The sequence below is a fragment of the Manacus vitellinus genome, unplaced genomic scaffold, assembly GCF_001715985.3.
Source record: "Manacus vitellinus isolate BGI_N305 unplaced genomic scaffold, ASM171598v3 scaffold_12_pilon, whole genome shotgun sequence".
NCBI lineage: Eukaryota > Metazoa > Chordata > Aves > Passeriformes > Pipridae > Manacus > Manacus vitellinus.
In genome coordinates, this window is record NW_021938949.1 from 17,207,025 (window position 1) to 17,232,574 (window position 25,550).

Below are 25,550 nucleotides of genomic sequence, written 5' to 3' on the forward strand. Positions count from 1 at the left end.
TGATGTATGATCTGGTAATTACAGGTGGCTCCTCCTTGTGCAGGGAGGGCTGGATGTCCCTGGCATTGTCCCTGCCCTCTGCCCTGTGAATCCCACACTGGACACTGCCTACAAGTAGCTGCTGAGAGAGTGGCTGCACTTGAGGCAAGAGAGATCAGCACAGAGTTCATCCTTCAGTCCTTGGGGGCTCAGTTCTTCTCCAGGATTCTGGTGAGGAGTTCGTTCAGCCGGCTCACCATTGGCCTGGGATCCTCATTCAGTCCTGCTGCAATCATGGCATTCTCATAAATCTGAAAAAGAGAAGAAAGCACTAAATAAGCAGCAAGAGCAACCTGCATGAGGGAGGAAGGGAATGTCACTCTCCAGGACTTGCATTCTCAGACCAGGCACGTCTTCAGGGCCACGTGATAGGGAAACATACTGACCACAAGTCCTGGAAATACCCAGGGACCACGGAAAGATGCGATTCTTGCCCACTGTAATGCCATTCCCTGCCATGCATGGTCTGCAAGCTGGCTTTGGGGAGGATGATGCTGCTTCTGGAGAAGGTCTGGCTCTCACCTGGTCAAGCAACATCTGGGCCAGATCAGGCTGACTGTCCTTCAGCTCGTTGAGCTTCTTAATCAGAGCATGTCTGTAAAAGAGAGAGATCAACGCTGAGAGTTGGTGATTTTGGTAACAATGAGAAATTTATTTCCCGAACAAGCAGCTAAGCCAAGGTGGGTCACAAAAGGACACTTTCTTTCTCCTGTTCTGGGGGCTTCTCTCTTCTCTCCCATCTGTTCCTATAACCCCCCTGGTCCCCAGAGGGCTGGACACTGTGTGTGGGGGTGGATCATGTCGATGGTGCCACACAGCCTCACAGATTAAGGCACTGTAGCACAAGCTGCACTTAATAGTGCTGGTGTTGTCCCCTCTTACCCAGTGTTGATCTCCAGGGTGGGCTGCAGGAGCTGGGCTCGCTCCTCCTGGGTCTTGGCCAGCTGCTGCATGCGCAGGAAGTGGCGGGCAGCGCCCATCTCCAGCACGGTGATCATGGCAGGGTGGGTGTCCAGCCGGGGCGTCACCTGCGGCACAGACAGTGCATGTGCTGCAGGAGGGCAAGGGCTGAGCACTCGGAGTCTCCTCAGCACAGACTCACACCAAGCCTCCACATGATTCACCCCCATCCCACGGGCACTGCCCAAACCAGCAGGAAAGCTGGGGGCCCAAATGGCAGTGGACTGCAGCCAGACCCAAAGCACTCCCTGCTAACACACCTTTCTAGTCCACAGGCAAGAAAGTTACCAAAAAAGCCTGTTCTGGTGTTGCTGTGGGAGTTAGGTGCTGAAAAAAATCTCCAGAGCAGTTAATTAGGGGTGAGATAAGAAAGGGTTTATTTTGCCAAGGCAAGGATGTTACAAGACGCCAGCCCGGCTGTGCCTGAGAGGTTACATTTTATAACACCATCCATCCAATCCCAGATGTGTCCACCCTGTGGCCTTTACTCTGGTCTGCCCCGGGTCCACCCCCTGAGAATTGAGTCGGGGGGCTTTCGGGACCCCCTGTTCATCCCATCTTCACCATCATCAGAGCACAAAGGGCACATAGTTACCTAATTCTTGACCCTATTCTGTGGTTTAGGCCCTGATATGCTGTTCTGCCAACAATCTAGGCCTTGCCTTGACAAAAGACTAAACATTTCTGCTATATTCAGTGATATAGGGAGCATAGAATGGGGTAAGAGGGTTAAGGAATGTGTAAACAAGGGCGTTAGAGAGAAAGGGAAAGGGACAAGGGACAAAGGAGGGAGGGTTACTGCTTTTAAAATCTACTTATAAAACTTATAAGGCTTACCAATATTAGAAAAATAAAAAACATTAGGGGCTTAAGGCATCACTGGTAACATGAGCGTCAACTAGGAACATGGGCTTTGCTCATTACACATTAGGATAGGGTTCTTCTGCTCCCACACTGACCATCCAAATGACAAATGCCCTCATCCACAGCAGTTACAGACAGGAGGCATGGAGAAGAACGACTTCCCTCAGGGCCCAAAGAAAAATCTGTGGCAGAAGATCCCCAAGCAACCACCACCTTTTTTCCCCAGATCACTACCTCCATGGATCTCCTGTACTCAGTCACCCAAACACAGAATATCCACCTTAACTCCAGTGACTCGAGAGCCCAAGGCATTCCTCATCCAGGCCATCAGATCCTCAGCCTCCTTCTCTGTCAGACGTTCTCCAGCTGGCAGGGAGAGAGGGCACATCTGAGTGTGCATCTATAGTGTGCAGTGGACAGTGAGCTGAGCTGAGCTCAGCCCATTTCACACTTCCATTTATCAATTCTCCTGTGCAAATGGGAAGGCAGCACTGCTCAGCACACAGCTACATATCCTCATCCCAGACCACGCCATACCCAGGGAGGGCGGGTTCATGCCCTGCCAGGGCCTACCTGCCTCTATCAGGGCACCAGATTTACATTGTGGGGTTAAAATCAAATCATGGCAACGCCACACACGACATTCCATCTGTTCAAATTTGCTTGAACTTCGATCATGTGGGATGAAAAGGATCTGCAAGAACTCCAAGTTGCCTCAGAGCACAAGAATGGCAGGGTGGAAAGGAGGGCTCTTGCTCAGGAGCTACAGGAGCAGGGGTAGAGGTGTGCCCTCACTGGTGGCACAGGGTGGCTGCAGGATGGGCCAGGGGAGCCTCACCTGGGCGGCTCTCCTCAAACTTCTCTTCCTTATAGTGATCAACAACAATGTCTGTCTCCACAGAGATCAGCTTCTTCTTGTCAAACTCACGGAGGTGCAACAGTGTCAGCTCATCAAACTGCTCATAGCAGAACAGCACCTGTGCCAAAAAAGGGACAGCAACACATTGTTTGGGATGTAACAGCATTCCCTCCTTCCCAAGGCAACTCTGCACCAAACAGCAGGAACGTCACATGGGAAACTCACAGGTTCAACCCCATGGTGATTATCACTCAGGGCCCCCCATGAAAGCAAACCCTTGGAGTGATTTATTAACATGGGTGGCAGGTCTGCACCTGAACAAGTCCAGAACCACCACTGACCCCAGTCCTGAAAGGGGCACGTGCCCACAGAGGTCACCTGAAACACCATTACAGCCCTGCACAGCAGCTCCTGGGCTCCTGCTCTGGGATTCAGCACAGGTATGAAACAGGTGTCAGAACTAGATGTTTGCACAAGTACTAAATCACAGAATATGCTGAGTTGGAAAGGACCCATCAGGATGATGGAGTCCAACTCCTGGCCCTGCACAGGACACCCCAAGAATCCCACAAATGTGCCTGAGAGCATTGTCCAAATGCTTCTTGAACTCAGACAGGCTTGGTGCTGTGGCCACTGCCCCGGGAGCCTGTTCCAGTGCTCGACCACCTCTGGGTGAAAAACCTTTTCCTGATTTCCAACCTAAACCTCCTGACTCAGCTTCATGCTGTTTCCTTCAGTCCTGTCAATGGCCACGAGAGTGAACAGATTGGTGCTGCCCCTCAGGAGGATGTCAAAGACACCAGTGAGGTCTGACCTGTCTCCTTCAGGCTGAACAAACCAAGCGCCCTCAGCTGCTCCTCATACGGCTTCCCCTCCAGACCCTTCACCATCCTTGTGGCCTCCTTTGGATGCTCTCTAAGAGCTTAATGTCTTTTCTGTATTGTGGTTAGAGTGTGTGACAGGTCCCTCCTGGCCTCACACCATGGTCTGACCAGAGACAGCAGGCACCCTGCAAAGGCCCCGCGCTGGCAGAGCTCCATCACCGGCCTCGCTGCCCTGCTCAGCTCCAGCCCTGACCACTGCTGCAGCAGCTCAGTGGTGTTCCCCTGGCCATGGCACCGCTGCTCACCCACCTCCATGTCCTTCTTCTTCATGGCCTCGAAGTAGGGGGAGTGCTCGGCCAGGTGGCGGTTGGGGGCACACAGGTAGTAGATGTTCCTGCTCCCGGCCTTCATGCGCGAGGCGTAGTCGGCCAGGCCGGTCAGCTGCCCCGCGGGCAGCGCCGACGACTCGTACCGCAGCAGCTTGGCTATGTCCTCCTGCAGGAAACATGCTCCCGTGAGCTCAGGGCACCTCACTGGACCTCCACCTGACCGCTCCCAGCCCCAGGAATTCCTGTTGGAGCGCACGGGCCTCTTTTGCAGCTCTGCAAAAAGACTCAGGGGATTCTGAATCTCTCCTTTCCTGCTCCAGATATTAAGGAGGCAGAAGAGTGACCTAGACAGGATGTAGGTCAAACTCTCCTAAAAATGGGAATGCAGGCAGAGGACAACAGGAGGGGAAAGCCCTACTTTTCTTGCATGTTGTAGTTCATATTGCATCAGGGAGGGGTGACAACAGTGTGGATATAGAGACTCTGCAGGGTCTCAAAGTGGGAAGCAGCGCCCAGTGAGAAAAAAGGAGAGTTTGGGCACTACAGAATCAGTATGTCTGGGTAGACCCAGGAACACAAGTTATAGGCATGCAGGTTTCATGGAGAAGTAGCAGTGCCCCTCATCCCAGCTCACAGTAGGAACCAGCAGTCTTTCCCATCAGCTGTGGTGCTTCAGGACTCCTGGTACCTTGACATCCTGCTCTGCGATTGTGACAATCCCCTCTCTCATGAATACCCCGTACTCCTCAAAGAATTTGGCATATTTCTCAGGGTCCTTCTTGCTCTGGTCAATGAAGAACTTGATCACCCTCTTCTGCAAAACATCACGGAGCTTCCTGCAGCAGGAACAAGTCTTTTTAAAGACAGCTGCTAGAGCAAGACAAGAGGTTTTAGGTGAATGTCTCTCTGTCTGTGCAGGGTTGTAGTGGTCCACCATCTCCTCCCCCTCATAGCTCTACACCTATTCTTTGATCTCAGGCAGGAGCAGCTCTTGAGCTGCAGAGAGACAGAGCTGAGTACAAATGTTCTGCTGAAGCTCCAGTCCTCATGACCTGTGACTCGGTGGTGCTGCAGCACATAACCAGCTGTGCCCAGGGTATCTGCCTCTCTCCCACAACCATGGGACAGGGGTGGCTATACAGGGGTGGTTACACTTGGAGGAACTCTTTCTGAAGGCCTCAAAATCCACTGTGAAGTGACATCGTTATTTGCTGACTACAGTGAAGGCAGAGGCACTTCACCAGCTGTAGAATACAAAGTCAGCCATCAAACCCAACAAGGTAACAAACTCTGGTGTTAAGGAGGAAGAGCCTACTCTCATACTCCAACAATGGCAGCTGTCTGAGAAACAACTCACTTTGTAGACTACAGAAATTCTCAAGGATGCTGCAGTTTACATGCCAGGTCCCTCCAAGTCCCTCTAACTATTTCATCATGTTCTCTTCTCAGCCAGCAAGAAGCTGAAAGAGCCTCAGCAGTCCACAGGATCTACCTCTGGCTTACCTGATAAGGGCACTCTCCTGCAGGAGCTCCCTGCTGAGGTTCAGAGGTATATCCTCACTGTCCACAACACCTGCAACACAGAGCAACCCTTGAACAGTGAGGCAGACACGAGTGCCAGGCTCAGGAATGCACCCCTCAGGAAGCCATGGGCCACAGCCCACTGTTCCTGGTCCCAGTACACACCTCTAAGAAAACGCAGCCACTTAGGCAGGATGTCTGCAGCTTTGGTTTGGATGAGGATTTTGCGGCTGTAGAGGGCAACACTGGAGCCCATTTCCCTGCTGATGTCAAACATGGATGGTTTCTGCAGGAACAAGAGACAGGAGGTAATGCCAGCACTGTGCAGGGCACCCAGCTGCACACTACCAGGTCACCCTGTGGTCTTCCCTACAGTGCTGAACCCCACAAGAGCTGAAATCTTGGCTGGTTTTCCTGGGGACCTACCTGAGCCATTCCCCTGTGGCTCAGCATCCCCACAACCACCCTGTGGCCCCCAGTCCACCGCAGAGATGCCACAGGGGATACTCCTTCCTCCCTGACATTCTGCAGCCTCAGCTTCCCTGAGGAGCTGTCCTGTTCTCCTGTTCTCCCCTTTCAGAGCAGCTGGGCAGATGTCCCAGGTTCCCTGGGCAGGAGGACACGTACTTGCTCGGGCACGTAGAAGATGCTGCGGATGTTGAGGGGAGCGTCGGCCCTGTAGTGCAGGACGTAGCGGGGCTTGTCGTACGCCTGCGCTATGAAGCGGTAGAACTCCTCGTGCTGCCACTCTCCAATGTCCTTGGGGTCCAGCATCCAGAGAGCCTGTGGAGGAGCAGCAGGGAGAGGACTTCCCATCAGCTCTGAAGACTTATGGCTTCACAGCACAGGGCTCTCCTTGAGGTGCACTTTCCCTCCAGGATGATGGAGCAAGGAAATAAGATCTTTCAAACAGACTCCTCTGCATAACCCAGGGGCACTGACTAGAAATGACTGCCCCTCAGCCGACCTCAGAGGTACCTCTTGCCCTGTAGCATACATAAGGCAGCTTTGTGTAGCCCAAAACAAAAGGGATTTGGCTAATCTCCATTGCCTCACACTTGCCCATGGCCAAGAGCATCCTGGACAGATCCCACAGCTCGGCTGACTGGCAGTACTGATCAAATATCTCAAGGCCTGGCCAGCAAAGGAAAAGTGAAAGTTCAAGTGAGTCTGTTGCACTCAGCCTGCCTCTGTGACGGAGGTCACTAGCCCAGCTGAAAACCTGTGAAGAACTCCTGCACTGCCTGTTTTCTGCTGCTTTGTTCTGGAGCAGTTTAGGAGATGCTTTGTGAATCACTGAGCCATCCCTGCTGCAGGGTCACAAAGTGTTCCCGCACTGTTTCACATATCAACATGTGTGTTGAAGCCACAGGGTCCAGAGCAGGCCCTGCCCCATGGCCACATCTTCCACCTGCTGCTGCTCTAACCCCTCCAACGCTTCCTGGAGCACTCAGCCCATGCTCACATCACATCTCAGTTTTCAGCACCTCAGCAAAAGACTCCCCTCTAGCAAAGATGTGGCACTCAACTAAGAACCTCATGTTTCCAGCCCACCTCACCCACTGCCACTCTGTGCCACCCAAGCCCTCAAGGGTGACAGGAGCGATTTCTGGGGGCAACACAAACATCCAGCCCACCCTCCACCTACCAGAGTCCAAGGGATTCAGGGCCCTGGCAGCCTAACCCTGCTGCCTTAAGGATTCCTCTCCCTCAGAATCTTGTTCCACAGGTGGCTTCATAACATTTCCAGCACACACAAGTGTCCTGGAGGGTTTGCAGGATCACAGGGAGGATTAGGGACTCACTGGGAACTCAGGTGCTTTACAGCAGCTGTGTTGGGTAAAGTGCTGTGTTCCCAGAGGCTCACTTGTAGCTACAGTTATCCCAGTTAGATTGGAAAAGCCTCCAGCTCCATACTGTGAGATACATGGCAAGCATTCAGGAACTCATCTAGGAGAATCCCCACCAGGGAACTAACTGTGGCTCTGTTTGCAGTGAACTGACACTGACGTGTGGAAAAACACAAAGCCAAGATCCTGGATAAGGAAAAGGCACGAAATGGGAGCATAATGAATAAAGCTGTTGCTGTATCTCAAGGGAAAACAGACTTTCTGATGAGGAGATAAAAGTCCATGACTCTATTAAGGGCATTTCACCCCTTGCTCTACTGCTGCTCTTCTCCAGGGAGCCTGTTCTATTGATTGTCAGGTAGAGAGAGCAAACAGCTGTCTAATTAAGGGGCACAGCTAGAAAGCCTTTGGAAGAGAAACACTATTATGCAGGAATCCAAATAAATAATCAGTGACTAATAACAGCAATTACAGAATCTTAGATAAATTAACATGATAAAATGTTTAAGTACAGTCTTGAAAGTTTGTTCAGTCAGTGCCACATTCCAGGAAACAAAAGAAGCCACACACATGCTCCCTACCTGCTGTCTTACACGGGAGGAAGCTTTAAACAATCAGAGAAGGAGATGCTGGAGGAAAACGATTCATCGATTTTTGTTTTAAAGATAATTAATTTCTCCCAGGTGATGCCTGCAATTGGGCCAAGAACATCTGACTAAAATGGATCTGGCTGCAATATCATTTAAGTGGTCAGAAAACGCCAGCATCAAGCAGTGCTCAGCTAGGAGAGGGGAATAAATCAGGTTGTGAGCTGAGCTGCTAAAAAAGCCCAACCCATCCCTGGCACTGGCTATCCCATGCTGAAGGAAAAGAACTGCAGGGAGAGGTGTCAGCACACCAGTGATATGAGCAATCCCTACAGCACTAACATGTCACCTGGCTTAAACAGTTAAAATAAGCATTATAAAGCACTGAAATAATAATTCGGGTTAAGGGAAGACCTAGATCTTGCCAATCTGCAAGAATACTCTACAATAAATGCAAACAAGCAGCTCCAGGCACAACTTCTGCTGGATTGTCTCCTTTTGTTCTAATCAACTGATCACTACAAGGTCTGTGATATGCTGGACAATCCTCCCCTGATTTCCAGGGACAGCAGCAGCTTTATCCTGTTTCCTGTCTCCTCCACTGGAGGATTAAAGTGGTTCATCTCCACGAGTGACCTGCCTGTGGCCTCCTGCTCACCTGCAACGTGTTAATTCTTTTCCCATTGAGGTACAGGGGGAAGCTGATGAAGTTGCTGTATTTCGTCACCACCTCTGGAATGGAAAGAAGACACAGAAGAGTCACCTTTGTGAAAACAACACAGTAAGAATTCCCTCGGTAGCTGCAGGTGAAAGGAGCTGCAGGAGAGGAAAAATGCTGTAAAATCACCTCCCACTCACGGGCACCAACAGCCTCCAAAGAGCCCCTGGGGGTAACAGCATTGTCCTCCTCCACTCACCCTTCACTCGGTCTTCATTTGCAAACTCCTTGCAGTCTTCTTTGAGATGGATAATAATCTTAGTCCCAGTCCTGACCCCAGATGCTTCTGCGATCTCAAACATTCCTGAACTAGGATTAGAAACAAACCCTGAGTCAGCTTGTGCCTCAGATACATCCATGATAGGACAGAAAAATGGTTTATTAAACTAAGAGCATGCACAACACTTTAGTGCCAAGAGGAAAAGGCAAAAAGTCTTGGATGCCTGAATGCTCCCCGTGGCTCTGAGAAACCCTCCAAAACATGTGGCTGTTTGTATGTGGCTGTTTTCCCTGCAGAGCCAGACCCAGGACACACTGCTCTGCAAAGACACCAGCTACTGAAAACCCAAGAGAGTCTGACATCTCCATTAACAGATGTTCCCTAATAATTTAAATAACTTAGTACATTCTTTATTCTGAGGAGATTTTAAGGGCATGCTGAGCTTGTCACCTGCAGAAGCTCCAATTTCACCATGGTCCCACAGCCCACAGCTTTGCCATGACAAAAAAAAGCAAAGGATGAGCGCAAAGATCTGACCTAGAGAAAAGATGTTCCTACAGACCCCAGCACTGCACAAGCTCTGCTCACTGTGGGTGCCCTCAAGCCAAACCCCGGGGGAAGACAAGACCCAAGAGGTTAAATCTGTCCCTGCAGCCTGGGGCCCCCCTAAGCTGATTGCCTGGTACTCTCTTTGTCCACAACACACCTGGCTCTGATGCAGCAAGTTTGTCCTTGGGGTTTCCACCCTGGCACATTTGGCCACACTCTGCTACCATGTATAACCTGAGTAGGACCTAAACCAGCCAGCCAGGTCCTGAAAGGCCACACAAGCCTGTCCTTGCACAGTTTTCAGTCCGTGCCTGGTCTGGACACAGGCCCCCCCACGCTGCCACCCCCTTCTCCAGCCTTACCCATCGGAAGACCAGTGGTAGCCCAGGCTGCCTGGCTCTGCAGACTGGGAGAACACCTCCACTTTATCAGCCACCATGAAGGCTGAGTAGAAACCCACTCCAAACTGGCCGATGATTTTACTGCTGGCTTCAGCTTGGCTCTGCAGAGCATCTAGAAAAGCCTGGAGGAGCAAAGGAGACATGAACCAGCACACAGTGACTTCAGGTATCGCTGGGAGGCTGCAATCCATCCCCCAGCCAGGCTCCTCAGGCACTGCAGCTTGGCATTCCAGCACCCTCATCCCACACTTCTGCATCAGTGCTCTGAGGAGGATGCCCAAGGAAAAGGGTTTCTCCAAAGGGACTGCACTTCTGGAAGAGGGGAGCATTGCTTAGAGCAACTCTGGCAGTAAAGAAAAACAAGCAGAGACCATTAAGAGCCAGAAGACTCCACAGGTAGGGTGTAATTTCACAGCTGGGCTGGGGGCCAAGGGAAAAAATGGAATGAGAAATTACTGGGAGAACAAAAGTGGCTGTAATTGGAGTTGAGTTTTCTAAGGAAGGGAGAAGGGTGTTGTTACCTTTGAGCCTGATCGAGCAATGGTTCCAAGATTAGAAACCAGCTCCTCCTGGGTCATCCCAATACCTGTGTCCTGAAAAGAAACAGCAGTTGCAGCTGAAATAACAGTAGGGAAGCATTGCTTTAGCACACAGCACCCCAGAAACTTCTGCCCCTATCTCCCACTCTCTCCTTTCCCTCTGAGCAGTAAATCCAACAACAGACTTCCAGCTGTGACCCCCCCTGCACATGGTCAGGAACACAGACTCAAAGGGCACAGAGCTCTGGGGACACCCACAGCTGTCCTTTGCATATAAACCTCCAGGAAGCTCAGAGACTCTGACCATTCCTCAAGGAAAGACAAAACCATGACAGGCTGGATTCTACATCCCTCTAAAAAGCACAGGATGGCAGGGCAGGAAGGAGATCTCACCCAGCCATGGCCTTGCCGTGCCAGGTGCTGTGCATAGACACCTTCCAATCCTGAACTGGTCCAGAGGGGAGTTGAGGAGCACTGAGAAGTAGTTTATTTCCATTTGGCAGATGTGGAACCAATGCCCTCACACCAGGAATCAGTGGCAGAGCAGTGAATCCCTGAACTCTCAGGTAGTGCAAACCCTTGTCTACAAACTCCACAGGCACTGATCTCCATCTCTCTGTCTTTTCCTCCCTCCTCTCGCCCTCATTCTGTGCTCCACGAATATGAAACTGTCGATATCCAGGTACCAGAGAGCTGGGAATTGCATTCCCATGGGAACAGGTTAACCCCAGTGCAGTGGCCACACCTCACGGTGCTCTGTCCAGGCTTTGGAGGCACATGGCTCCTTGTCATCCTCAGTTTATCCCAGCTTTGCATTGCTGCATGCAGATAAACATCTCCCTGCTGCTGGCTCACATGTCTCAGGCAGCAGAGCCTGCAGCAGCACCACCCAGCAAAGGCTGCAGCAAGTCTCAGACCTGGCTGCAGCTTCAATTTGCATGGACCCCAAGGCAACACAGGTTAACAGCAAACCCCAGCTAGAAGTGGCCACCCCCTCACACAGGATCCCAGCAAAAATCTTTCCCACTCTATTGTCCAATGTATTTTCAGCCTTGCTCCACGTGCATTTTCCACAGGAGCAAAGGGCAGGCTACTGCCCTCCAGGATGCCACTTCTGAGAACCCAGTGCCCTCTCCCCTTCCCAAATCTCAGCAGCTTCTCCACCTGTCAAGAAACATCCCGAGAAGCCACTTTTACAGGTTCTCTGGGCCACTCCTGAGGTGGAAGCAGGATGAAAATTAGCCAAGTGACAGGTGATTCTCACTCCCATGAGGAGCTCAGCTCTACCTGTGAGCACAGTTATCGTGGCTGACAGCAGCTGGCACATCTGGAGCAGGCTGACACATTCCCAGTGCCACAAGCAGGGCTGGGATTCAGTGTGCAGGGTCAGCAAAACCAGCTGCAGCAGAGCTGGCTGCTGCTCCATGGCTCAGAGGTGAGGGACCAGAGTGACTTCTGGCCCAGCACAGCTCTGCCACCCATTTACTGGGCTTATTTCTAGCAAGGTACATGAATGTCAGTACATATTTCTTAATGAAGGATTGATTGAACTGTTCAACTTGTGAGGTGTCATGAGGGTAAGACATTTTCCTACATCCCCACAAGTCACAGCACAGCAACACCTTTCCCTTGATTAATTACATTAAGGCTAGTCAGTCCACTTGGCTGAGAGGAGGGATGATGCCCAGTAAGATCTCAACAGTGAGAGATGAAAAGCCAGGAAAAATAAACAGTGTATGGCAAAATCTCAGGAATCTGACATGGTCCCTTCCCCCAGGGAAGAAAAAGCCAGAAAGAGCAGTTTTCAGCATCTGGTTCAGTTTTTGTTCATGCCAGACCCTGAACAGAACTCTTAACTCCTCTGATCCACTCCTATTTATAGTACAGCATGTCATTCCCAAATTCCAGCATGTTAAAAAAAAAAATACATCCCTACCCCATGAATTTATTTGGCTCTTGAATTCTGAACGCTCTGCCAAACTTACTGCAAAATGCTTAATGACAATTCCTGGAAACCAGTTTGGTGAGGGGGAATTGCAAGGAACAAAGAGAGCACGACTCAAACCAGGCTGACTCCACAACAGGGCTGGGACATGGACAGGGAGAGTGGGAAGTGAAGATCCTGGCAAAGCAGGCATTCCCTACTGCAGGAGAACACCTGGGCAGTTTGGATGAAGATGACATCAAGATCCAACCCGCCTTTGCCGTGCCCAGATTTCCTGCAGCTGCCCTCTGGGCTCCTTTCACCACATGGTGCAGCTTGGGGGAATGGGGAATGAAGCAGCAGCAGAGAAATGGGAGCTCAGCTCTGCAGAGCAGGAGCTCTCCAGGGATGGAGAATCAGCTGAACGTGCCCATGAACAGCCTCAGGCTGAGCCAACACAAGCACTGGCAGCTCCAGCTCCATGAAATCCAAGGAAGGAGCTGGCAGGAGTTGCACTGCCCTTCTGTGTTCTTTGCTGCACCAGCCACTGCTCAGCCTCTGAGGCAGGAACCACCCATCACACAACACCTGCAAACACCTTCTACCCACCACCAGCCAGCCACTGCTCCTCCATCAACAGCACAACTTTTCTTCCCCTGCAGACAGTTTCAAGCCCTCCCTTCAACCTGCAAGAAATCTTTTATCAGGCTGACAACAGCCACAGCAGAGCTACTGATAACAGCACAAAGCAATTTGTTCATGGGCTTCACAAAACCCAAGATGTGAGGGATATGCTCAGAGTTCCAAGGGCCAAACGTTTCTCCCCAGCTTGGAGAAACCAAGATGCAGAGTTCAGTGAGCTGACCCTTCGTAAGCTGAAGGTTAATTACAGAAGTCCTGCTCTTACTGCACCTCCTCACCTGATTGAATTTTCCTTCTGGGACTTCTTAAGGTGCAGAGTAAAGAGCTTCCCCCAAACCATCCTCTCTACAAGACAACACAACAGGCTGCAGACCTTCACCCCGTCTGCTGAGGGACCATGAAGGGCTTGTGGCCACAGCTGCTGAACTAGGCTCAGTAACATTAACCCCAAAGATACACCAGCTGAACGTTGCTTTTAGCATCTTTTTATGTGTGGAGACCTCCCAGGTACCAAACCTGCTGCTGAACTGCACAGGACCTTTGTGCCTTCTGTGCCCTTTGTTCTCACCCTGTGGTGTGAGTGCTGGATGTTTGCAGAGACCATGCTGGTAAACAAGAACCTGGGCAATGTAAGAGCTTTGCTCATTACCTGAGTCCAATTTAAAGTATTGCAGAGCTTTGTTACACCAAATAACCCATTAACTAACCAGTAACTGCTGCCTTTGCCACGGCTGCATCTGAAAGAACACCCAGTCAGAGGTACCTGGCTGAGCTACAGTGTCTTTCATTTCACTTTGTTGCAAAACAAATGTTTATTTCACAGTAAAACCTCAACGGGGCATCAGAAGAGCACTGACTATATTATAAAATAAGGACATGCTGCTTTCACCATCTGACAAGGTAAAAAAATCCCCAAATGTGTGTGCCCCCCGATACTGAAATAACTTGATTAAAGAAACTTAAAATTCACAAGACCAGGACAGCAGCTGCACTAGAGCAACGTTCTGGTTTAGAACCAATATGGCATCTGCAGCAGCAGCATCCAGCAGAAGAAAAGCCACAATAAAACTGATGCACATGGACACAAGGTGATCTTGGCCTAGTACACAGAAGCTGTCCAAAGCAGGGAGCCTGAGTTTGCCTTTCCAATACCAGTCTCAGTCTCCACCCATCCAGGTCTAAATACTTGCTGTCCAGAAAAAGTACTTCATTTCATCCACTTTGACCTTCCCATTTTTAAATGTGACAGGCTCTTATTCTGGCATGAAGAGAACTAAAAGATTCTGCACTTCCTTCCCTAGGCCGCAGGTTATTTGAGACATGTTTGCATTTCTGGTTCCCTGGCTTATTTGTTGAAGATGATGCAACCACTGGAAGCTGTAACCCATCCCTGCAATGTGGCACGTTCCTGAAAGCTTAATTCCAAGGCTTGCCAAAGTGCAGCCAGATTCACCCCTCCCAGTCCCCCTGTCTATCCCCTGCCCAGGTGGCACACAGATGCTGCAGTGCTGCATGCAGGGAAGGGGGACCTGCTCCCCACCTGCCCCAAGCTTTGCTGGACATGCAGGTGCATCTGCACTGAACTGCTACAGCCCAAACATCCCAATCCTTACAGCTCAAACTTCCCAATCCTTACTGGAGCCCCTCGACAGCCCAGTCCTTTTTACAGGCTGTTTGTAACTGGTAAGGCAGGAGAGATTGCTCAGTGATACAGGGAGCTGTTGCAAGGAGGAGTGGATTTTGCAGTGATTTTAACTCCTCCCCAACACAGCAAACTGGTTATTTTGTGGCTTCACAGACAGGGATTTTGGATGACTGCAACAGCGAGATGAAAGCCCGGCAAAGGGAACTGAGCAGCCCAAGCTCTGGCAGCGACTGCGCTGCTTTCCCATGTTAAAGCAGCAGTCACACTCCCTCCCTCCTTCCCCCAGCAGCAGCCATCAGCTCTGTAAACATTTCAAACCATTTCCTCTAAACAGTCCTAGCCCTAAATTAAGCACCAGCAAGGAGCAGGGCTGCAGCCCCGAGCTCACAGAGCACAGCAGAACTGAGCAGCCCTACCACCACTACAGCACAGCCTGTCACCCCCTGCAGCTGCTGAAGGTGAGCTGTGTGCTCACAGGGCCCTGGGATCTGTAAAGGGTTCTCTGTTCCCACCTCAAAGGGTCCAAAACCACGTCTGTAAAGCCTTAGCATGCGGAACTGCAGAGCTCTGCAGAGCTGTCCTCATTGAAAACACACCCTGCACATTTTCAAATAGATTTTCTTAAGAGCTCTGACCTTGCAGGCTGTGGCTGCTACAGATGGAGCTGTCCTAGAAACACGAGGCAGGTTGCAAAGGGATGGAGGAAACAGTGGAATTTGCTAAAACAACGTGACTTTGGTGAAGGGACAGAGGTGGTGGAATCCAGTGAACACACTCCTTTTAGCAGATACAACACTGCAGTGCTTAGATGGGGTATCCCCGAATGAGGACATCGTATCAAAATTCTGAGACTTGCTGTGCTTGTGATTGGAATTCAGTCCTGGCAGAGAAGTAAACAGTCACTGAACAGAGATGAATGTAATCCTTTACCAGAGCTACATAATCCCCCCAGGAACATGCCTGTAATGGCCATCACACATTACAGACCTGCCTTTTCTCAACTGTGAGACACAAAGAGATGCTACAGGGCTTGGAAGGGGAGGGGAGAGATTCAGCAGGTTCAGAGGCCAAGAGCAGCCTGAAGATCTGAAAAGGATCCAGGGGTGAGACAGTGGGACCTTTCTAGGAAAAACAAAAGGAGTTATCACTGCTACAGGTCATATATGAGGGACCTGCTGCCTCTGTTTAGGTGGGTCCTAGTGAACACAGAGAACACACAGCAGCTAAGGGACAGATCCACCTCTGCCTCAATCATTGCAGCAAGTTTTCCTGCACCTTTGCCTTCTGAAAGGTAGGGAGATGTTCTGAATGAGGCTCGTTCACAGCAATCATTGTAAGCAGTTTGCTTCTTCAGGAGGTTATAAATAACCCCCTGACTGGAGGTAAGGAGCTTTCGGCACTCCGGAGAAGGCAAAGCTATTAAGAGATTGGAGCAGTGCTGTTCTTGCTGCTCCTCACAGCCCAGGGCTGCTGCAGTTAAAAGCCTCCTAGTTAAGACTCATTTAATGGCATTAGAGGGGCACAGGCAGGCAGGGGGTTATAAAAAGCCCAGTCCCTGACACATCCAACTGGGATGGCAAACAGGTCTCCAACCAGACTGCCAGAGAAGTGGACAGCTTCCACAGGGAATGTGTCAGTGGAGTCTGAGGCTTTGTGTCCACTGTGGTCTCCAAAGGGAAAGACAAGAGCAAGGCAGGAGTGACACCCTGCCTGGGGCTAAGCGAGGGCTCATTAAACAAGGGGTGTTACACAGGAGTCAGGAAACTGCAAGTCAGGTGTGAGAGGAATAGCAAAGCCCCTGCACTACGGTTTGAGAAGCTCTGGTTGATGATTGTGTTGCCCACTGACGAGCATTAACTTCCCCATGGCAACCACAGCGCTTGTTCTGCAGAGAAACAGAAATATAAAATAACTCCGCAGCTCTAACAGCCCCTGCTTTGTCCCACGTGAAAAATGTCAGCCCCTGTGCTTTGTCTGTGCCATGTCCCCCCTGCACCTGCTTCAGTCAGCTTTCACTCCCTCATTGCTCTCTTCCTTCTCCTCCACTCTCTTGAGAACACCCACAGCTGCACCCGCAGCTGACACAGCTCCATGAGCAAAGTGACCAGTGTGCCTTCTTTGCATCAAGAACTTTGCCAAGAAAACACCAAAACTGAGGCTCAGCTGTCCACCCTGGACAGAGCCACAAACAAGAGCAGCCAAAGTAGAGAGAGAAGGCCCAGCTCCACTCCCCTCCCCATGCTGAGGCCCACATTCACACTGACTGTCCCCCTCCCAGTCAGCACTGTGTCACCAGTAGGGAACAACCACAGCCTGGGCACAGGGAAGTGCTGTGGTACTGCCCAAATCTACAGTCCCACCTGCACCTTAAGGCAGAACCTCAGCATCAGCTGGACTTGGCCTGTCCTTGAGCAGCAGGAGACAGAGACAGTCAGCAGTGGGAGGTTCTTCTCAACACCCCTGCACCTCCCATGACCCAGGTGACAGGGAGGGTCTGCAAACTACCAGGTAACACCTTGGACTTAAGGAGGTGTGGGAAATCCTCCCCAAACATCAGGATGAAACCAGACTCACAACTTACCCACTAGTGAGAAACACACACACGACCTGGGAAGTGCAGGGGTGGGAGAAAAGCTACTGGTAGTTCCCAACAGGGAAAGAAGGAGCAGTAAATTTTCCTATGGGGACAAGTGAGGAGCAGATAAATTGATGGTTTTTCATCACACCCTCAGGTTACAGTCTCATGAACCAGAGCCCAGCTGAGGACACCACACTTCAGTGGAACTGTGCTGCTGCTCAGCTTCCACTGATCCTTCATGGGACAAAGGCCAGGGATATGAGGAGCAAGGAACAACACTCTCCTGTTACCAAAGGGACATACCTGGATAGTGATGGTTCCCTTTCCACTGTCTGTCTGCAGATGGATCTCCATCTCTGGCAAGGCCTTCCCCTCTGTCATCAGCCGATGGCGCAGCTTCTCCAGCGCGTCGCTGCCATTGGAGATCAGCTCCCGGATAAACACCTGGGGACGAGACACAACCTCCCACTGCAGCCTGGCCTTGTCCCCTGCATGGCAATTCCAGAGACCCAGGAGCTCACTGGCTGCCCACAGACTAATTCCCAGCTCCCCAGACTGTGTTTCCCCATTATCTGCCAGGAGAACCGTTTGTCTGAACTCGGCATGAAAGTGCAGAGGCTCTGAGACTCACAGAGTCCTCTGGCTGTACCTAAAAATTGTTTTAAAAACACATTTTCAAGGTCTCTTAAAAAAACATCATTCAAGGAAGCCTGACATGAACAGCACAGGACTTGCTGGAACAGAGCAGTTCACTCTCCCAGCTCAACTGTTTGAGATGTACCCCTTGACAGACAAAGCTTTGCCAACAGAAAATCTCCCAGCAAACAGTGGGTATCTCACCTCCTTCTCCGAGTACAGGGAACGGGCAACAATGTCCAGCAGTTTCTTTGTTTCAGCCTGAAACTCATGTTTAGAAGCTGCACCTGGAATAAAATGTTAGAGTTGGGGTTGCTCAGCCTGGAGAAGAGAAGGCTCCAGGGAGACCTCAGAGCCCCTTCCAGTGCCTAGAGGGGCTCCAAGAGAGCTGGAGAGGGACTTTGGGAAAGGGTCTGGAGTGACAGGACAAGGGGCACTGGCTTCCCACTCACACAGGGCAGAGTTAGATGGGATATTGGGAAGAAATCCTTCCCTGTAAGTGTGGTGAGGTTGCCCAGAGAAGCTGTGGCTGCTCCATCCCTGGGAGTGTTCAAGGCCAGGTTGGGTGGGGCTTGGAGCAGCCTGGGCTAGTGGAAGGTGTCCCTGCCCATGGCAGGATGAGCTTTAATGTCCCTTCCAACCCAAACCATTCCATGATTCTGTGAGAGTCACAGACACACCTTTAAGGCACTTCACCAGGGTCCTGTCGGGAAGGAAGGCAAAACCACAGTCTTACCATGTGCTTCAGCTTCCCAGGAGTGACAGCCTGAAGCAGGATGGGACACAGGCAGCTGTGGCCTCCAACAAGGACAACAAAGGTGCTGTTTACACCCCCCTTTGAGGCAACTTTGCCAACAGACACTTGGCTTCTGCACCTCAACGAGCACATACCTACAGCCACCTCTGCAGGGGGGAGCTGTGCCCAGGAAGAGACATTTCCTCAGAGAGAGTAACACCACAAAAATCTCAGCTGAGAGACCTTGGCCTCTTAAAAATAGCATCCTTCCTGCAAGAGGCATTAGAGAACCCTGAGGCAACATGGGCAAAGCCACAGGTCCCAGGTCACCTCTGCTGTGCCTTGCTGGGGAGAACCTACATCCCCCAGGGATGGAGTGAATCCTGGGTGTGGGCAGCAGCTGGAGCAGCACATCAACCCCACTGGGGGGTCCAGAGCCTTGCAGTCTCAAAAGTACCTCCCAGAAAAACCATGGAGGCACAGAATTTAGACATTATTTCTATGCTGGAATAATTCACGTGACTTTGCTTTAGAGCACCTCTCCCTGGAGATGTGCAAAGCAATTCACTCTAACTAAAGGGCTGATGCCAGGATTCTCATTAGACCTCCAGGATCCACAGCAATGACCTGGGCAGGCACAGCTTGCTCCTGGGACAAAAAAAAAAATCTCTTTTTAGCCAATTCTAGTGGCTGTGGAGCCTCCACACACACACACGACCATCAATAGCCTGGCTAAGCCCCTGGATGCAGCCTTGATGGCCTTGTTTCTCAGGAAAGGCCATTCTGACCTCCACATCCCAGTCCTGGGAGGTGATGGTGCAGTTCAGATTCAAAGGATGTGAGGACCAAATCTGCACCTCCTCCAGAGGAGGGGTCACCTGCACCCACAGCTCATCCCAGACACACCCCAAGAGTGTCCCCACAGGAGCTGTGTGTCCGTGCCCACCTTTCACGTTCTCCGTGTTGCTGATGATGGTGTGCAGGGGCTCCTCCTCTTTGCTCTCCGCCGTCTGGGTGCTGTATGTGCTGTATGTCCCGTATGTCCTGTATGTCCGCACGGCGGGAATGCTGCTGGTGGGAATGTCGTACCGGAGGCTCCAACGATGGACTGCTTGTCTTTGCAAACACGCTGCTCCTTTTGCTAAAGACACAAGTGAAGATACTTTGCTACACACCACAAGTCCAGCAGCAGCAGGAGCAGTCCTTAAAGGTCCCACCTAAGCAATCCCACGGGAGTTACACTGTGCAAGCAAGACTGAAGTTCCCCCACAGTCCAAAAGCCACTATTCCCCTCTGGCATTGCCTTTACTCTTCTGAATTAAAATTCTATCCAGAAGATGACAATTAGCAGCCTTCCCAAGGAATTAAACAGTAAGGAAGAGGCAGTCTGCAGCTTCCATTGCTGTTACCTGGCCAGGTTGAAGACAACTCCCATATCCCTGCCTGTGAAAACATAAACTGGCAATAAATACCTGGCCCTTGACTGTCCAAGCACAGGGATTACATCTCCCAACAAAGCTGGCTCCAGGGCGAGCAGCACATGCAGCAGCAAAACCACGAGTCAACAAAATCAGTGGGGAAAACAGGACCAGCTGGGAATGTCACCAGACCTGTTAAGGTCAGGGATTCCCAATTCTCCTCCTTCCATTGTGCCCAGGTGAACCCAACAGTCTTCTTTTAGGTAGGGGATGAATCAAAGCCAAATCTGGCCACAAAAAGACCATTTTCAGCACTACAGAGCTCTGCCCAAAGCCCTTTCCTTGCTGTGATCTCTGCACTGTTGGGAGAATGGCCTGTGCCAGAGCAGGGTCCTGGAGGGTTTGGATCTGACCTGGGGCAGGCAGTGACTTGGTCTCCTCCACCCCTACCATGAATATAAACAGACAGAGCTGCTCTGGGAAGCAGAGAAGGGACCAGCACAGCCTGGGCAGAGCAGGGAGAACCTGGATAAGCAGCAGAAGTGGCAGGAAGCAGTGACAAACCCAGGCTTTTCTTACAGCTCACTCTGTGCCTGCAGGCTGTTTTATCCAGTAAGGGAAGGAGGCAAACCCTACACTCTACATCTTCAAGGTGTCCTTTCTTTAGATGACTGGGTACAAAAACACGGAAAAACACTGAACCAAAAACCACAGTGAGAGTCCCAAAGTGCACCTGTGACCCCCCTGGAAACAGCTTCTTTGGCCATGTTCTGCCCCCAGGCCAGCTGACATGTTGGGAGAGCTTGGCTCCCTCCTGAACCTTCCTCCACCCTGCCACAGCCCTCAAGTGAACTCTCCATCCCAGCCCTTTCAGCAACATCCCTTGTCAGCCTCAAGCTCACCTTGGGAAGTCTCAACCTCCCTCCACAAGTGCTCTGCAAACCTCCTGCCACCCACAGCAGGTCCTACAGCTGGTGTGGTCACTGAGAACAGGTCTTGCTGCTCCAGACCCTCATGTTGGGCTCTCCAGATCAGGAGAACACAAACCCCTGAGCTTTGACAGCACTCCTGGCTCCTGCCTCTTCCCCAAGAGCTGATCGAGGAGGCTGTCAGTCCTCATTCTTCCTTCTCCTCCTCCTCACAGAAAGCTTTGAATCAAGATCCACTTCTGCAGCCAGAAGCTTGAATTACTCCCCAGTCATTCTGCCCTTAAAGAAAAGAGCCCACAAATAGTTCTTAATGCATCTGAACACCTCCTACACACATAACTGTGCTCTCTGCGTCACAAACAGCTCTGCTGCATTATCACAGGACATGTTCTGTAACTTCCATTCAACTGCCTTTGCTAGGATCATCTGAGAAAGCAGCAAGGAAAACAGCCTGGGTGACCACAGTGGAAAGCAGGGGAGCACTCACTGTCCAGCCCGTCGAGCTTCAGAGGGGAAGGGCCTGCAGCCCAAGGGTTACATATTTTATTTATATAATATATTTATATCCTATATTTATGTATATTTTATATATTTATATATATTTACCCAGGGTGCACTTATTTCATGCTCCTGTTATGCTGGGTGCTGTAGGATACTGCAGTTGTACAAATATACACACACACACATTTCCCAACCAGCAGAAATAAAAGAGGGAATTTTGCTCCCTCCCTGACTCCAGGATCCAGAAAGGACACACACCAGCAGCAGCTCCCTGGTAACCTTAAGGCCACTTCTATCATCCAGGCAGCAAAGCCCCACAGCCACCATAACAACTCATAAACACCAGCTGACTCTAGAAACCACAGCTATCTATAATTTTATTTCTAGCTATTTATAATTTTGCACGTATTCATGTTTTTTGCCTCCCTACCTCTAAAGCACAATGACAGATCACCACCCATCAGTTTGGAAGTTACTTTTGGATTTGTGTAATGTTTGGTCTTATCCTCCTTAATTAACAGTGCCAGGGAGAGACACAGCTCATTAAACAACGAGCTGCAGCATCTTCAGACCATTTGCCTCTCGGCAAGTCCTCGCCTGGAGCACGGGAACAGGAAAAGCTTGTGGCTGTTCTGGGTATAAAACCACAATTATCAGCACACAAGAGCTGTGGAGAAAGTACCTGCAGAGTTAACAGGTTATGTGACACTTGGAAGGAGCCCAAATTCCAAGGACCAAGAGATGAAGAAGGAACGGCTCTTGCCCCAGATGAGTGCTGTGATGTGCTGGGGCAAATCAGGTCTTTTGATAACGAGTTAATCAAATGTGGAGCTTTATCACAGCCCATGTACATTTCTATGCCCATCACTGCCCCACCTGCACCAGGAGAGAAGGAGAAACCCACACTACTCCCCAGCTTCCAGCTCTCCGTGATCCCAAGTGACCTGCGCCTATGGCCACAGAGCCACCTCGCACACGGGGAACACAAGGCAAAGACAAGGACCCTCATCCCCATGGGCTCCTTTTGATCCAGACACCAGGATGCCTCAGCAATTCCCAAAGCCAACCAGCCCCCCAGGAAACACAGCCTCTTCCTGGAACAGGACTGCAGCCCCCAGGAAACACAGCCTCTTCCTGGACAAGGACTGCAGCGAGCTGAGCCCAGTGCCAGTTAGAGATTTAGGGTGGGAAATCCAGCACAAAGCAGTCTGTGGCTCAAAACAAAAGAGGAGAATTTGGGTCAGCAGAAATTACCATAACAGCTCCGTGCAGGGCAGCCCTGGGCCCAGGGAGGCTCGTGCAGACAATAAACACTCCCAGTTCAGACCTCATCAGACAAAAAGGCTCCCTAGCTGGGCACCAGATCCACATGAACCTGGGGACAAGAGGTTCTCTGACTGACCTGCTCCCACCAACACATCTCCCAAAAACCTCTGCAGCAGCTTCAGCCCTCAGCATTGTGAGAGCAAACACTGCCAGTTCTGCAGGGCCAAAGGGAGGGGACGGCCGTCCCTGCAGCCTGTATCCAACTGAAAGGACACAACCTCCTGCTCCTCCCTCTTTATTCCCACCCCACACAGCTTCTGCTCACTATTTTTTCCCCTGAAGGACCTGACTGACAGGTTAAGGAATAAACTCTGGCTCTGCTGGAGTATATCTAACCCACCAGAGGCACATGGCTTTGTTCCCAGACACAGATACCAACAAGCCACTGGGGATTTCCGTGGAGGAAGAGCTGGATTGCCCAGAAACACTGAAGTGGCTCTCGGTGGCACAATTAATCTGACATCCGACCCCGACAGTGACCTTATTTGTCATACAATTTCCTCTGTCACATTCTTTCTTCATAACCCACAGGGAAACCACAGACCACAGTGACAACCTACCAGCTGGACCAGGGGCCAGACAACAGAGAAGGAAACACAGAGCACAGCATGGGCTGCTCGCAGGAGACACAGAGGAAGCTCATCACTGTGCCTCAGTTAATGACAACTCCAGCCTGTGCATGATGGCCTTGATAAGAGAGCACATCCCACAATCAAGGCCTGAGTTTGGATTTTCTTAGCACTCACTCCTGCCAGCTGTCTGAGGTGAAACCTCGAGTTGCACCTCGAGTGGGACAAGCAAACCCTTCAGGCTCATATGTAAAGTCCCCTGGTACTGACATGGCCAGAGAACAGCCCACTGCTGCCTTCTGCCCTCACCCAGGTCCCCATGGACGTGCTGGACACCCTGTATGAGCCAGGGCAGGAACTGGGACATGATACACAATCTGAACAGTCTACCCAGCCTGTATGAGCCAGCTGAGAAACCTGGACATGCTGGACACCCTGTATGAGCCGGGGCAGGAATTGGGACATGCTGCATGATGTGAACACGCTGTATGAGCTGGGACATGAACTGGGACACCACACACGATCTGAACGTGCTGCACAGCCTACATGAGCCAGCAGATAAACCCGGACATCCCACAACCCTGTATGAGCCAGCAGACGAACTGGGACATGCTGCACACCCTGTGTGAACCAGGACATGAGCTGGCACATGCTGCATGTCCTGAACATGCTGTGTGAGCCAAAAGATTAATTTGGATATGCTACAAACCCTGTCTGAGCCAGGACATGAACCTGGACACGCTGGTTGCCCTGACCGTGCCCTCTGCCCGACACGAGACATCAGAAGCACCCGAGCTGTGCTCTATTCCCTGTACATTCCCAGAGGAACTCGCCCTCGCGCAGGAAGGAGCGCTGGGCGTTCTCACGTCTATTCCTGCCGAGCGGCCACGGCGGAACCAGCCGAGACCGACGGGTGGCACTTGCCGGTGAGACTCGGGCCCTGCGCCCTGCCGAAGGACACCGCTGGGGGCCGGGCGCGGCTCGGGCGCAGGCGAAGGAGGCGCGCCGCGGGCCGAGCCAAGGAGGACCGGCCGCCCCCTCACGCCGCCCCGGCTGTCCCGCTCACCTGCGGGTGGGGCGCCGGCCCCGAGTTATGGCCCCGAGGGCGCCGCAGGGCGGGAGAAGCCGCGCGCCCCCTCACCGCCGACTACCGCCGGGCCGCCGCCTTGGCCGCCGCTGCCCTCGCGCGGCTGCCCCGAGAATGACGTCTACGAGAAGGAGCCGCGGGGCGCGAGGCATCCCCCGCGCGCAGGGCGGCGCGAGGATGGGCGTCACTGCGGCCCTTCAGCCGCGCGCGCTCGGCGCTGCAGGGACCCTCCGAGTCCGGCATCCGAGACCCCGGCCGGGCACCTCAGGGCTCCTCACCTAGTGCCCTCCGAGACCCCGGGCGGGCACCCTCAGGGCCTCCCTAGTGCCCTTCGAGACCACCGGGCCGGGCACCCTCAGGGCTCCTCCCTAGTGCCCTCCGAGACCCCGGGCCGGGCACCCTCAGGGCTCCTCCCTAGTGCCCTCCGAGACCCCGGGCCGGGCACCCTCAGGGCTCCTCCCTAGTGCCCTCAGAGACCCCGGGCCGGGCACCCTCAGGGCTCCTCCCTAGTGCCCTCAGAGACCCCGGGCCGAGCACCTTCAGGGCACCTCCTGGGTCCCCTCATGGCCTCCGGGTCGAGCACCCTCGGGTCTCTTCTTCCGACTCCCCTCACAGCCCCGCCTGGGTCCCCTCATGGCCGTGCCCGAGTGCCCTCACGGCCCCAGGTTGGGTGCCCCCCATCACGGTCTCGGGCTCTGTCCCCTCACGGCCCCGGCTGCCCTTCACGGCCCTCGGGCTGAGTCCCCTCCCGGCCCTGCCCGGGTCCCCTCACGGCAGGTTTCCAGGGCTCTGCCAGGAGGTTGGATGCCAAGCCCAGGACGCCACTTCCAAGCCGTTTGATGGTAAAAATTCCGGTCTGTGTTTCTGAGGACTCGGTAGGATCAGGGAGCCAGACGCAGGTTACAAACCGCACAGAGGCCCTGCGGGTGTGTCACCGCTGGTGACCCGGGGAGCCCGTTCCAGGGACAGGCCGTGGCAGGAGCTCGGCAGTCGGAGCTGGCACAGCTCGGTGCACAGCTCGGTGCACAGCTCAGTGCACAGTGGCTCTCCCAGTTCCCCCACGGAGGGAGCTGAGGGCCAAGGAAGGGCTGTGCTGGGCAGGGGGCAGCCCTCAGGAGGCCCCTGTGTGCTGCACCTGGGCCGGGCTCCCCTGCTCGACTCTGGATAAATTGCTAAACACCTCATTTTTCTGCTTCTCCGAAACTCCTCATCTCCCGGGGCTCCTGGAGCATAGATCATTGAGATCTTAAGGGCTGAGGAACTGGAGAAAGGCTTTGGAAGGGGTGCAGGTGAGAGCGG

At 52.3% G+C, this 25,550-nt stretch overlaps 1 protein-coding gene across 1 annotated transcript; it reads right to left on the reverse strand.

The window, feature by feature from the left end:
• Positions 1–130: 130 nt before the first annotated feature.
• On the reverse strand, positions 131–24,252 carry TRAP1 (TNF receptor associated protein 1; the record flags this gene model as incomplete). Its single annotated transcript, XM_018067674.1, has 18 exons — positions 131–290; positions 562–634; positions 922–1,067; positions 2,144–2,229; positions 2,702–2,840; positions 3,856–4,041; positions 4,564–4,711; positions 5,379–5,448; positions 5,562–5,682; positions 6,024–6,179; positions 8,492–8,565; positions 8,751–8,860; positions 9,683–9,843; positions 10,243–10,314; positions 17,353–17,493; positions 17,890–17,972; positions 19,368–19,562; positions 24,231–24,252. Coding segments are annotated over 18 exons (2,085 nt in total), but the record flags the coding sequence as incomplete, so codon positions are not given.
• Positions 24,253–25,550: the final 1,298 nt, after the last annotated feature.